We start from the raw sequence: 15,343 nt of genomic DNA on the forward strand, positions 1-15,343 counted from the left end.
GACGGTACGTACTAACTTCTATTTTCGTATTTCGTAGTAGCCCGTTTTCGCAGTATTTTCAGGTAGTAACATTGGGTTAAAACGTTTTTCATTCTATATTCAAGTTCAAGTCAAGAACTCTTTATTTGACAATGAATATGTATACACGCACGCACTAACTTAACTTCCAAAAAACCACTTAAACCTGTCAGATGATATCAAATCAAGTACGTAAAGATAAGAGTACTAACTATAGATAAATAATCAGGAAAATGGACAATAAACCGTCATTAAGCCAATATTTTGGCGAGACAGAAGTACCGCCTGCCTCACAATTTTTTGATGAAATCGGGACATCACCCTCTGATATGATACAGAGCGTTTACTTGGGCGAAAGTGAAGGTAACATTTTCGGCTTGTTCACAGTTTTTCATGTTTAAATTTACATATTTTATGTATGCTACAGTGAGCCTAAAGCTAGTTTTAAAAATTTTAGTTACTCAAACAACATCAGCGAATCTTTTTCCAACGAGTATGACGGCGTCTTTCACGCAGCAAAAAGTTACCGAAGACATGAAGTTTGCGAGCGTTGTGCCAACCGTGAGTGGCACTGCGGCGCTCCCTGCGACGAGCTTGCCTGATCCTTCGACTTTCTTTGACACCATCGGTCCAGACCCTCAGATGTCAGTTAGTGGCATAGCCACACCAAATATATTAACGGAAGCCATGGATGGACTTGGTATTAAAGTAAGTGTTTAACTTAAAACTTTCTGAAACTATTACTTAAACAAGAACAGAAATAATTATATAGGTACAGTCGAGTTCTTAAACTTGTGAGCAAAAATGTGATCAAAAATATCTGAACACAACTCTATTGTTAATGGCTTAGAATTTTTAATCAAATTCTTGCTCACAAGTTTATTAACTCGACTGTACCTGAAGTGGAAAATGCCTTGTTTCAGTTGTAGGAGGGCTGGCTTACAAAACTAAACTTAAATATTAAATCAAATGCTAAAACAAGTTACAAGATGATCTTAGTTGTAATGTGGGTTTTTTTATATTTAAAAGGTGATTATAAAATCTATTTTTATTTTCAGGACCAACCAGTTGATAAAGAGGCAGACAGGCGGCGCGACGCGTGGATACCTAGTGAAGAAGCTAAGAAGGTGTTGTTGAAGGTACTCTCAAACCCATTGTAAATCCAGAGGGCACAAAGTTGGAATCACAATCGTGTTCACCACTTCTTCCTGTCACATGGAACAGTATGAGTGTAGAAAGAAATGGTGAAATAAGCACCTGTATTAGACAATGCGGCCTCAATTCATTATTGTGTTAGTGAGTCATTTATCTTTCTTACTAAGTTGTATATTTCAGGCTCAATCTTCTCCGAGAGGAGCATTCTTCCCTGAAAGAGAGGTTCTCACGATACCAACGATCATATTTGAAGAAGAATTGGTGAGTTGCTTGTTTTTGTAATTTGAATTCTTTCATGCCAGTTCCTGTGATTCTTAGGGGCTGTTTCACCATCCATTGATTAGTGTTAAGTGACGGTTAAATGTGATGCCGTCTCTATTTGTTTTGTTCGAATAGCATCACATTTAACCGTCACTTAACACTAATCAATGGATGGTGAAACAGCCCCTTACTGATGATAAGTAACCCTACTTGGTTTTTGAATTAGTGATGCAAGTTTTCTTTCCTCACAGCACATGCTGAGTCTGGTCATGACACAATATGTATTACCAGTATTACCTGAATGTGCCTACCTACAAGACATTTATATTTGTATGCCCTCGGGCGCAGCATAGTGATACAAGTCTATGATCAATGTACCAACTATTTTGACCTGTTTGACAAATAAATTATTTGTATTTGTACCTGTTGTAGTTACTTGCAGTGGGTTAATGTCATTTTTTTTTCAGCCGGACGCGCTCCACGAGGTAGCAGTGAAATACCTGGGGGTGTCACAGGCGGGGCGCGGCGGCGTGGCGCGCGCCTCGCACGTGGCGCGGGACGCCGCCGGGCTGCGCGAGCTGCTGCGCTGCGGCTGTCTGAGGGCTGCTGTCAACCTCACCGCCGGGCTGCTGGGTGAGTGGATGATGGAGTGTTGACATCTTTTGATTTATGCGGAATCCGCAAGTACACAAGAGTTCATGGAAATCCGAAGAACTAAAGTCACTGAGATAGCTCAAAGAATATGCAAGTTTTAGTGGCAGTGGAAGGGCCACATCGCTCGAAGAACAGAACCACAGAACTGTTGGGGGAGAAAATTTAGTGGCGATCACAAACTGGAAGGGGAATTCGTGCGCTTGTATAAGTAAAGGAAGGAGTGTTCATTTTTGGGGTTTCAGAGCTACGATTAAGCGCGTGCGGTTTTATCGCACCATCTTTTCTTCAAACGAGAAACGGGATGGTAAAACCGGTCACGTTTTATCGAAGTAACGTTACAATTTACATGACTTTTTTTTTTAAGGTGGTGGGCGGGCGGGGCGCGGCGTGGGCGGGCGGGTGTCCCCGCGCGCGCTGCAGCTGTGGCTGGCGCGGCTGCTGGCCCTGGCGCGCGTGCGGCTGGGGGCGGCCGCCGCACGGGAGGGGGCCGCGCTCAGGGACTGCGCCCAGCCAGACATGTACTACCAGGTGAGGGGGGGGGGGGGAATTGAGGTGCAATTTTATACTCTTACTACCTAAGATTCATTGTTGTACATAAAATTCATTCAGTGTTGAAAATCGTTACCATCTGTATTAAAAACACACTCTAAAACCAGCTTTTATAAAATAACGAAAATTTGGCCGTCGCAAGCTCTTTGTCTAAAAATCAGCTCTTATGGAATGACGAAGGTGTAGCCGTCACGGGCTCTTGCACGCAATAAACAATTTTATTTTTGAATGTTTGTTGTGCAGTTCTACCCGGAGCAGTACGGCGACCGCAGCGGGTCGATGGCGCCGTTCGCGCTGCGGCTGCTGGTGGCCGAGCTGCCCGCGCACGCCGGCCAGCCCGGCCAGGCGCTGGACAAGCTGTACGGCGTGCTGTGTGTCGTGCAACAGGTCAGCCACCACCCCCTTTGGTGCGGGTAGCCCCGGCAGAAGCTGGGTCCGTCGAGAGGTGTCGTAGTAAAATCTTCGCCTACCAATCTCGGCAAGAGAACAACGTCGGAGTGGTTTTAGTTGGTATGCTTCTCCCTCCCTTTCCCATTCGGGGAAGAGGACGAAGAGGAGAGAAACACAACAATCCGGGTCAAAAAACACACACATTAGTATACCCATCATCAGCCAGAAGAAGTCCACTGCTGAACAAAGGCCTCCCTCTTAGAACAACCTCAATGAACGACAACGCGCCACGCCCACCTAGTGGGAGGCCTGTCAGTTTCGTCTTCAGGTTCGTGTCTGCCACTCGAGGACTTTTCTCCCCCAACGGTTATCCTTCCAATGATGTGGCCCGACTATTGCCCCTTCAACTCTTATTTTTGCAGCTATGTCGATGACATAATGTCTTACAGCCTTATTCATAAAAAATCCTTAATTGAGGTTTGATCGGTCTGTTACTTAGCAGACTGATTAAGCTTGTTAGACGGTTGTCAAGAAGTATGATTCATAAACGCTTGCTAGCAGTCTGCTAGTTGTTGAGCCGCTGATAGACTGATTAGACGCGTTATGTTGGCCACCTTGACAAATCAAAGACAAAAAAATGGCCTAATCGATAATTAAAAAAAAAAAAAGTTGACAGCAGTGACAGCAAATTAGCAGGAAAAAAAATAAAAAGCGAGAAGTTTGTTTTCCCGCCATTTCCGATCCGCATGTTTATGTTGTGCAAAAAGCCATAATTATGTTAATCATCCTAATATTTTTTTTTCATATTTATTGTTAATTTATTGTTGCTAATTTAGAGATTTTTAAATACAAATTCCTGAAAATATTTTTCCTGGTTTTTTTTAATCTTTGCCCCACCCTTCACTAAAATATCTTCAGTATGGTTTTTTGCTCTTGTCAAAGTCAGCTGTTCAAACTTGTGGCGGCCATTTTGTGACTTAGCAGGGAGATAAAGGAGGGTCTACGGTCCGCTAACTTTAGCAGAGCCTTGATCGACTGATTAGCGCTAACAGACGTTTATGAATCATGTTTTTTAGCATCGGGCCTTCAAGGAGCCTTCAAGGAGGCTCTAACTTTTTATGAATAAGGCTGTTAAACTTTCGTGATTTTCACACCATAGTGTGTGTTAGCGTGATAAGTCCTATGTCGATGACTCTTGTTGTGAGAAGGACACTAATTTTTGCTTTTCCTTGTCAGATGTTAGCAAATCTCCACGAAGGCAAGACAGAAGATGGAACCGGGGTCCTGACTTCTGAACAGGACAAGGCGGAGTCCATCCGGCTGTGGAGCGGCAGGGAGACCAGAGTACAACACTCTATCGTCAACTGCGCTATTGCTTTGAAGGTAGGTGTGGCTTGTGTGTTCACGGCGTAGAAAAAAATTACCAGCGACTTATAACCAGCCTAGCCTAACTGATTACGACCAGCCTGGCGAGTTATGTCTAGCCAAACGAGTCATTATTAGCTTCGCCAATCGTGACCAGTCTCGCGAGTCATGACCAGCTTCATGAGTCGTGGTCATGACCAGCCTACAAACAGGTTTATACTCGGGTTTCCTTGTTGTAGGACTACCGGCTGGCCAGCAGGATAGTGGCGGGGCTGCAGGAGCGGGCAGCCAGCCCCGGGCAGCAGCGGGCGCTCGCCAGCGCGCAGGGCCGCCTGTGGCTGCTGTGTGGGCACTGGCGAGCCGCCGCAGCGCAGCTGGCCGCCGCCGCAGCGCTGCGCCAGCTGAGGTCAGAAAACCCCGCAGGGCCGCCTGTGCCCCCCCAATGTACAAATATGTAATTCGGATGAATCGTCATCCGATTTAAGCAAGTACAGTGACCAACATAAAAAATAACTAACTGTTTGTAGCTGTCCGACGGCGGACGTGCGCGAGTTCGTGGACCGCGGGCTGCTGGACGTAGCGCACGGCAAGTATCAAGACGCGTACAACAACTTCGCTCGCGCAGCCGACCAGGAGCCTACCAACATCATGGTGAGTCGCGCGGGAACGGGAACGGGAACGGGACGCCCCGGTACTGACCGGCGATGCTCTAAGATCCGAACTTGAAAAGATCTGCACCGGACTGATAACAGAATGAAACCTATTTAATAATAAATAAAATAAAATATTAGAAAAAAAGTTTTGGTAAAAAATATTTTTAATACAAGCTTTTTTTGCTGACTGTGCTTTTTATTGACTGTACTTGTATTGTCACCCAAACTACATTTGAATACCAAATTTCAAGTCGATGCCATTAACCGTTGAAGAGTTCCGACCTGTGGAGACGATCCTGGCCGGACTACCAGGATGTCACTATCAGGTTATTGTAGTTTTACCAAATTTCATCAATGCAAGTTAAATTTGACCCACTTCCAGTAGTCCGGTCACTACTGGAAGTGGGTCAAATTTAACTTGCAAGATTTGACCCAACCATATAAATAAATATGAACGAACAACGTCAAAAGTTTTTATGACGAAGCATATTGCAGATGGTTCAATATGACAATATGAGTATAATTTATTGACTAAATATTGAACGTTATAGGTAGCAAACAACCTATCCGTGTGTCTGCTCTACATGGGCCGCTTGAAGGAGGCCATAGCGGTCCTTCAGAAGGCCATCAACTCGGACCCGGAGAGAGGCCTCAATGAACACCTCCTCATTAACCTCTGCACGCTCTACGAGCTGGAGTCTTCCAAGAATATGGATAAGAAACTGAATCTGCTGCGCATGATGTGCAAGTACAAGAGTGACACGATACCCAATGTGATGGAGTGTTTGAAGCTTAGTTAAATTTGGATGTGTTCTTGGCTTAGGCTGTTTCAACCAGAGATTTGCGAGGAACGTGTTTCTATTAAACCAATAGAAACACTTCCATTTACCTTGCCTTGCTCCGCTCACCTGTTTCCATAGGAGATGTGCTGTGCCCCCGCAGGTAAATGAAGCGTTCCTATTGGTTAATGAAAAACAAATACCCCGTACGTCTCTGGTGAGATAGAAGGATGAAGAATGCGATCAGATATATAGGAAAGGTCTCTGGTATTCAGACAAATTTAAGTCATGGTTATGATACAAAATTGGTTTTTCAAGATCAGTTAATGCTGGAAATTCATGCAATTAACTCATTTTGTTAATATTGGTCTTATTAAAGGAGATTCTTTGGGGTTGCCATGCTTTAAAATAATTAATTAATTATCATTATGAGTTAGTGATTAATATTTACATCAGACACCTTCAGTCACAATGATTATTTATTATGATTGGTTTTTGGAGTATTTTTGTATTTTTTATTTCAACTCCAAATTTGATACTTTTACGGGTATCTCTTGAAACCATATCGAAAATACAAACTCAGACATGGGTGCACAGAAAAACCAGAAAAAGAGACCAGCACTGGGAATCGAACCCAGGTTCTCAGCATTCCGTGCTGCGTGCTATAACCCCTACACCACTGCTGGACAATGCGGAATGTTGAGGACCTGGGTTCGATTCCCATTTTTATGGTTTTTCTGTGCATCCATGTCTCAGTTTGTATTTTCGATTTTTCATTAATCTAAGTTAACAATGACATTTGTTTTAACATAATAATTAATGAAATGCAAAATCAATAAGCATGACCATGCTTTTCTATAACAAGTCTTAAAAATACCCCAACACAATTAATCGAATGACAGCTAAATGTTGTCACAGCTATTTTAAGTTTATGATTTAACTTCAGCAAAGTATGAGAATCCTAAATTTTATAAGGAAAGAGTTAATCCTACTTATATTATAATTACGAAAGTTTGTGTGTATATGTTTGTTACCCCTTCACGCTAAAACGGCTGGATGGATTTCGATGAAATTTGGTATGTAGATAGCTGGATATGTGGAATAACACATAGGCTACTTTTTATCCCGATATTCCCACGAGATAGGGATAAAATCTCGAAACAACAACCGCTGGGCTTAGAGTCTTGAAATTTTGGACAGTTAGTTGTTCTTAACACAACCTCAATGAAGAAAACGATATAGATTTTGGGAATTCCCAGGGGAATTTTGTAAAATCCCGGAATTACAATTGTACCAGATCGAATAGTTCATGCGTGCGAAGACGCGGCTAAACTCTAGTGCAATATATTCTCCAGCATTAACAGAGTTTTGAAATACATATAAATTTTGTGTCATACTCAATGATTTAAACTAGGGTAAGTAGACTATGGGCGGTTTTAGACTAGCGTTTTTATTTGCTCGTATACGCTCGTTTTTGGAAGCGCGTGTACGCGCGTACGGGTGCGGTTTTAGGCTGGAAACAGTGCTCGACCGACGGTACGTCCTGACTATCAGCGCTGACCGTCGGTTGCGAAAATTCATTCAGTGCTACGCACGGCGAACTGCGACGCGTGTGTACAGTTCACAGGTCGGTCGCTTCGTCAGCGAAGCACTGAACGCATCCATACAATCTTATAGCTCGTCGGTCGACCGACGCCGCGCGACCGACGAGCCGGACCGACGGCTCGACCGACCGTACGCGCGCACCAAATCACGTGCGTACCGTCAGCGTAGCTGTGTGCACATTCATAGACTTGCATAGATATAGCTACGCTGACGGACGGTCAGCGCTGACCGTCGGTCGAGCACTGTTTCCAGCCTTATTTTCTTCGAGCATTGCACGCGCAGGAATACGCGCGTTCGGTTTTATCTAGTGCGCATGTAAGCACGTATGTCATTAAACGACCGTATACGGTAAAAAACGCTAGTCTGAAACCGCCCTATGATTTAAAACAGTGGAACATGATACATTTTAAATAGTGTTCACAATATATGTATAATCGCAATTGTTATTATGTGTTGCCTGTAAATATTTAATTATGTAATCTCTTTCAATTAGTATATAATACTAGTAAAATATTTTATTAAATGGCAATTGGCAATATAATGAATAAATTTGATATCCTCGGGAAATAATACGCTGGCCTCACACTTCATTAAGTTATGCAAAAAAAATACAAGCCTTACTATGAAGGGAAACATCGTGAGGACACCTGCATAAATCCTGTATTGTGTTGTATCCTGTATTGTTCATGTTGGCAAATAAATCAATCTTCTTCTTAAATCTACTAAGTAATTCAATAGTGTGTGAAGCTCCCAGTTCGCACTAACGCGTGGGAACTACAACCCAAGCCCTCTTATTATTAGAGAAGGCCTGTGCACAGCAGTGGGTCGTATATAGGCTGAGATGACGAATCACTCATAAATTTTATTCGAAAGGTGAACCTCAAGTCGTCTATTTCGATTAGTCCAGCAATACACATTCATTTCAAAAATGGATTTGGAATCCAAGAAGCTTACTAAAGTTTAACCCTTTGACCGCCACGGTCGGTAAAACACAGCTGAAAAAGGTGTCATAGTGGCCATGTGGGCATTTCGTGGCGCATGTTTAACAATTTTCAGAATTTTTTTTTGTCGTCTGGCCGACCGTGGCGGTTAAAAGTTTAAATGTTGCCAGAATGTTTTCAAATACCAATAAAGGATAAAATAAAAACTTCGTTTCCTTACATAGATTAGAATTGATTTAATTATCCAAAATCACCACCCGGCTTCACATAATTGTCAATGTAAGAACAAAATAGAATACAGTTCATAGCATTGTATTAAAAGAATGGACATGCGTGTCGAGAAATGAAAATACTGTTTTGATTATTGATAAAATGGCGGTTGGCCAATCAACTGAACCCCCCCCCCCCCCATATGGTGTCGACACCAAAACCTTGAAGTAAAAAAAACTTGATCACATGCAGTTTGCCTTGTAATCTGAAACTTTAAGACCTACCCTCATGTGTTGGTTGGATATGTATTAGCAGAAATTAACATTACGATCAGTAATAACTGTAAGTTAGGTAAGTGCGAACCTGAGGCCGTATTGTCTAACGCGCTGAACGTTCGCAATCGCATTCACCATTTCTCTCTAACCTCGTCTTACGCCGTGTGAGAGAAAGAAGTGTTGAAAACGATTGTGATTCCAAGCAGGCAATAAGGCTTCTGGACTTGCTCTTTAGTTTTTCTTGCAAGATTAAATTTGCAAGCTTCCTGGAAGCAGTTCAATGAGGGCTATCGCGTATGAATTCGCCGCTAGAGGCGCTAGGGTAGCGTGTGGTCTCCGAAATGTCAAATCTCATAGTTTTTGGGTGAGCTACGCGGGTTTATTTAATATTAGAATAATTTTGTGAATATTTTGCAATATCTGAAATTAATTATGGCAAATATGCGTTCCGGGGCAATGAATGTCTGTGTTTCGAGACAGTTTTGTCTTTCGGAAACTTTTGTCCTCCCTTTTTTTCTGATCAAAACGGGACTAAGCAACACTGTGGTTGCTGGATATTTTTATGGTACGGTTTTAAGGTGTATTAAATATGATTTTAATCTAAACTTTGTTTTAACGCCCGTAATAACAGACTCTGAAAGCCACACTTAAAAACCTCACGCAACAGTGCGCCATCTAGCGAGACAGAAAACGATAGCCCACATTGTGTGTTACGTTCCCAATCTGCACTGAGCTCGCGTGGAAACTACAGCCCGAGCTTAGCGACCGGCCCCTCTTCCCCACTGGGCACCCGCCCAGGGCCCCGCGATGGATTGGGGCCCCTTAGTCTCCACTCCATTACCAAACAATAACCGATAACTAAATAGTTCTTTATTATGGCCATAGGGGCTCGTAAAGTGCCCAGGGCCTGTAATAGATTAAAGACGGCCCTGCTTAGCTAGCTTTCAAAGGCACCTGTGTCCAGCATTGGCCGGATAGAGGCTGGAATCACAACTTGCCTTGCTTTCACAATACAACTAATCTGATTCTAAAGATGGTCGCGATATTAGAGCGGTGGAGGTGCCTAAAAATATGTAATAAATAGTCCTATGGTCAACGATGTCCTGACATTTTTGAGTACCGTCACAGCTTCTATATATTTGACCGCAACTAACCCATACATATCCAACCAAGACATTCATTTCAAAGTGTATCTAAATTAAGCCACAAGATCTTATTTGTAACCTATCGCATTAGGAACTTAACAATTAAACGGCCCGCATATTTAAATAAGACATTATAGCTGAGCTACTCACTGGACTGCATCAAATTTTAGTAAATTCACTGGCCAATTGCTCCTGTGGCTAAATTTGGTCACATTTCAACGTGATCTGTTGAATTCTGTTGATATAGACACCTGATTATAGAAACTTGTTTCTATGGTGAACAACTTAGAACGCACTAGTTGGCCTTTTCAACGTCAAGTGATGACCTTTAGGGTGCCTTTCCATCAGAGATGTGCTTTATTATGCTAAGCTATGTTCGTACGAGGAAGATGCGCAGGTCGAGCTAAGCGCTATGCTCTGCACATAGCTACATCACTCGCAACCATCCATAGCACGCATCTTTTCACATAAAAAACACAGCGTAGTTGAAGCAGTTTCCACCAGTGCTTTGCTTTGTGAACCAATGAATATGATTGGTGGATATCAAACGCATCCATGTAGTAATGAATAAAGGACGTATTTGATTTGATTATTTTAATTAGGAATGCGTTTCTTTTTGAGTGTTTATTGAATTATATTTTATCTCGCCAACTAAGGTGTTTCATTAGAGTAAAACTCTACATCCATAGCAAAGTAGCGTAACACATTTCTGGTGGAAAGGCACCCTTATACTGCTAAGTATATACCTTCAGAAGTTAAAGTTTGGATGTCATCTATTGTTGATGTTGAAAAGGTCAAAATGTTCCCGTTTCTAACTTATAAGTTACCTGCAGGTAACCATGCAGTCATAATAACAGCATACTCCTAAATACACAACCATATTGCTCTTGATACATGAAAATAATCATTATAGGTCCTAAAACTGGTCGTTCAGTTGGCTGAGGGAAGCAAGTGATGATGCATTATCGGCGCTAATCTCCATTGCTAGAAAAGCATCTGGTAATTATACAGTGTTTTCCTTGGTCTCCGTTAACTCCCACAGATGGCTCAGGTATTACCTGGTAATCAACTGTTTGGTGAAATGGCAAAATACATTGTGGCTTAAGGGCTGTAAAAAAGAAATTACGAACGAGAGTCTATTAGAAGCCCGAAGTCGAAGACTGAGGACTTTAATGAGTCGATGTTCGTAATTCTAGTACCGCCCGTGCGACATACAATGTTTTTCATCACATTTGCGAGTAATGAGAGTGGCCAAGGTGATCAAAAATATCGAACAATGGACTCTAACACCTTATTAATAGAGTGCATGTGCCTATATTTTTGACCACCTTGGCCGCTCCAAAATAAATGGAGACTGTACTATAAGAAAATGTGCAATATATATTTGAATGTTACCATCTACTTCCCCGCTAACTGAACCACCAAGAATTGTATACATTGATTGTTCTACATTATGATCATTAACTATCAGTTACGTATTCTATCGGTTTGATAATTATCATTTGGGATGAACCTTTCACGTAATAATTAGAAAAACAGATAGTTTTGTATATTGTCGTCATAAAAATTATTTTTGATTATTTTAACATTGATCAAGAACATACTCAATTGACTTACTATCGCTTGTAAAGTGAGCTTTATTGCGTTTGATTTTGATATGATTTTTATACAATACTATTTAGTAATAATACCACAATTGGTAAGTATAAAATGTCAGACAATCAAGGAACCAATGCTTGCTCAGTTCATCCCAAAAAATATATCACTCCACTCCATATTGGCAAAAAAACTGCAAAATGTCAATCACAACATGAAACGCTGAACACATTTTAATTTGCAGAAGAAAAAAAAAACCAGCTCAATCTGTTTTAACAGAAAATGCGACTGTAATATGTACGGAAGCTTGAAACTTCATTGTAGCTTGTCACAGGCTATTTATAAAATATTTGAAAATTATATCACTGGAGTAGAGTGTTTAAGTGTTTTAAGTACAAAAAAAACAGAAATCAGAATGTATAATGATAATAATTATGAAGGCAAACAATCCTTGCCAGTCATTGATAATAAAATTTTTCAGCAATGGACACTATTCCATAGTTCGAACTGGTGTATTTATACGCCTAAATGGCCGGCTGGGGTGCTAACGCTGCAGAGCACCGTCTCATACCAACCCATGAAGTAAGACAGTAATGGGTGCTGTTAGCGCGGCGGTACACACCCCTCTTTAACCTAACGATCCTATCTTAAATTTACAAATTGCCAAGTGTCTACTCTAACCATTAAAAGGTGGCAAGTGTCTTTTGGCTTTTATCTGAAAGATTGTGATGTCTACCTGGTTTGTCATGCAATAAAAACCCTTGAACTCCCCTTTAGATTCAGAATCTGTCTGCCAAAATATGAGGTAGTCATGTTATGTATAACTATTTTTGTGCATCAAAGGACACAGCACCAAATCAATATATTACAAGTTTACCACATGCAGATTGTAGATCATTTATTAACCTTCCAATAGGGCAAATTATCCTTGATATGGGAGGAAAACAATTAACTTTATAATTGAAGCTAAGGTAAACAAAAACTGAGAATAATACCTATTCAAAGAATAATGGTTTATTTTTCATATCCCAAGCTCAAGTTATTGATGATTTAGAAATATTATGAATTGTGTCGGTGGGAATAAAAATTTAGATAGATATTATCCTATATTTACATAAGGAATCAATGTTCATGGACTGGTTGTAAAATCTACAATCTTTTGATTATTGCTTTTGGCGGCAGACAGCAGTGCTCTAATGACTGGAACTTGCTTTATACAGTTTTTGCACCTAACTAGTGATTGAGCCTGACCTAACAATGATACATGAGTATTGACAATGAGAAGCATTATCATAATCCAGCACTTATTGCTTACACTAAATGTACTTCCTCTAGATTAGTCGGCGCTAGCCTGGCCGGAGCTGCCTCCCGTCCCGGCACCCACAGTCCTGTCACTAATCTCAAGCAGCCAGGACAGAATATTTACAATTTGTTTGATTATTGATTAAAGCGGAACAATGAATTACACTATTAAGCGTCATTCAATCTAACAAAACTGCCACTCCAAAGGTGCTCAGCGTCCGCTTTTCATTTCACTTAACTTTAAGGCCAGCTAGTGTCTCTGAGGGAACCACTCTGTTCCTGCACTGTGATGTCTCGAAATAAATAAGTCCGCTTACACACTAAGAGTCCGGAAGAGTTCACAACCGATTGCGACGGTTCCTTATAGCCCTAAGGCGCGCTCGGCGCGACCTCGCGGATTATATATCTCCGTTCTGACTGATCCCGATCCTCTTAATGAACTCCTCCTGGAGCATGACGGTCTTGATCATGTTGGGATGCGCGGCGTAGGCCAGCGAGGGCTCCGGCGCTGTGCTGTACGACGCCGGGTCCAGGAGCACGCCCTGGCCGTTGCTGAGTGTGCCTGCCTCCATCGAGTTCCAGTATGTCTCTGTCGGCGAGCTGCTATTGACGCCCGGCGGAGGCGCGGCCGGCGCCCCTGTGTATCGGAAGTACGGATTCTTCAAATCCAATGTATTAGACGATGTGATATTTGTGCCTTCTAGGTTAATCTCCATGGTCACATCGTAGCTCTGACGCTTATTGGCGAGCAACAGTACGCGCCCAGTTAGAGCTTGGCCTTGCTTTGCAAATATAGGGGTTTCTAATAGACAACGCACCTGGTACCAATGTGTGAGGGGCTCTGTTGGTGCTGTTGACAGCCAGATGTGCTGTGTGCTCCCTGCAAATAACACATCAAACCAGAAGGCCAGTCCGTGACACGTTCCAGACTGTGTCAATTCAAATCTGAATGGGACCTCAATGCGGTGCAAATCTGTTTCATTGGCATTGAGGAAATCCACCACATGCCTCACAGACCTGGACATGCAGATGCGAACATCAAAAGTGTCAACAATGGGCTGTCTGAAGTACTCCTTCATGGCAGCAGTGCGCAGGGCGCTGAGATCTACTCCGTGGAAGCATGCCTGGTACCAGAAATTGGCTTTATTATACTGTTCCATAAAGAGAGCATCATCGGTAAACGGAGCTATGTGCAAGTCACCTCTGGTGGGGTACATGTTACCGTTCGGCTTCAGCCACTTCTTGGCGTGCAGATAAGTTTCTAACATGCGTTCATTGTACAACATGTAGCCCATTGGCTCAGAGATGATCACGTCAACAGTCTCAGGGAGCTCGATCTCTTCTATTTTGCCGGCGACAACCGTGATGCGATCATGGAGCCCGTTGGCGCGGACTAACCCTTGCGCGTGGTGCGCCATGTTACTGGCTTCAACGGCATACACCTTCCGCGCGCCCGCCTGAGCCGCGAAAAATGACAAGATACCCGACCCCGCACCAACGTCTAACACTACTTTGTTCTTGAAATCGTTGATATTAGACAGTATGGCGCGCTGGTACGTACTCGTCCGCACGTAATCCTGCATCATGTTTTGCTGCTGGCTCAGGTAGCCGTAGAACTGGAAGTACTGCAGCGCGGACGAGTCCTCCGTGCGGACCGTGAACACGGAGGACGAGCGGCCCGCCTTCACCTTGCTGACGAGCAGGTGGAAGTTCTGACAGTCCGCGTCCGACGCGAACTTGAAGAACAATGTCTCATTGTCTATCGTGAAGATGTAGGACTGACCGGCGACCCGCGAACACTCGCTCTGGCTGTGCACCGGGAACTCTAGCACTTCCTGCGCCAGCACCGGATCCGATCGTATCACTTTAACACTCAACCCTTGAGGATCGTAATCCACGTTTACGTTTGTCGGGAAATTGAAACGCGGCGTCAGGGCGCCGTCATTGTTGACGGCTGAGACCGTCACGGCGCGAAACGTGTTCGCCATTTTATCACAGGTAGTAAACAGACGGCTAGTGTTCAGTTTATTGATAATAAGCGTACGGGCAAACAAAGAAAAATGCCCGTGGTGTGAATTTCGGGAGGCCGGTGCAAAATCGATCACTCACAAACTTCCTCCCTCCTACGGATTGTCTATGGTACAGCGGCGGCAGGCAGCGTGCACACGTTTTTTTTAAGTATGTGGCGAAGCAGAGAAACTTTGCTAAACAGCCAAACGTAATTCACATTTTGAATCTTGTTCAGTGATAGTCCTTGATAGTGAGAAATCAATTATTTCCTCCATGCAATGTAACTTTGAAAATAACAATTCTAAATGATTATTTCGTAAAACCTTTACCATAGACATTTAAAGCCAGGCTCACATGGACAACAAAATTAGAATTGGTAAATACCGGTTTTGCTACACTCTAAAACATGTCAAAAGAAACGTCATGGATACGTCA

General features: G+C 42.7%; 2 protein-coding genes across 2 annotated transcripts; one reads left to right on the forward strand and one right to left on the reverse strand.

The window, feature by feature from the left end:
* Positions 1–117: 117 nt before the first annotated feature.
* On the forward strand, positions 118–8,576 carry LOC141441695 (trafficking protein particle complex subunit 12). Its single transcript, XM_074106503.1, has 11 exons — positions 118–381; positions 476–726; positions 1,077–1,157; positions 1,354–1,434; positions 1,902–2,067; positions 2,453–2,616; positions 2,881–3,024; positions 4,264–4,410; positions 4,632–4,798; positions 4,920–5,043; positions 5,597–8,576. The coding sequence occupies exons 1-11, from the start codon at positions 252–254 to the stop codon at positions 5,843–5,845; spliced, it is 1,704 nt and encodes a 567-aa protein (XP_073962604.1). The 5' UTR covers positions 118–251; the 3' UTR covers positions 5,846–8,576.
* A 5-nt stretch (positions 8,577–8,581) lies between these two features.
* On the reverse strand, positions 8,582–15,044 carry Art4 (arginine methyltransferase 4). Its single transcript, XM_074106504.1, has one exon. The coding sequence runs from the start codon at positions 14,884–14,886 to the stop codon at positions 13,297–13,299; it is 1,590 nt and encodes a 529-aa protein (XP_073962605.1). The 5' UTR covers positions 14,887–15,044; the 3' UTR covers positions 8,582–13,296.
* Positions 15,045–15,343: the final 299 nt, after the last annotated feature.

Source organism: Choristoneura fumiferana, chromosome 24, assembly GCF_025370935.1.
Source record: "Choristoneura fumiferana chromosome 24, NRCan_CFum_1, whole genome shotgun sequence".
Taxonomy (NCBI): domain Eukaryota; kingdom Metazoa; phylum Arthropoda; class Insecta; order Lepidoptera; family Tortricidae; genus Choristoneura; species Choristoneura fumiferana.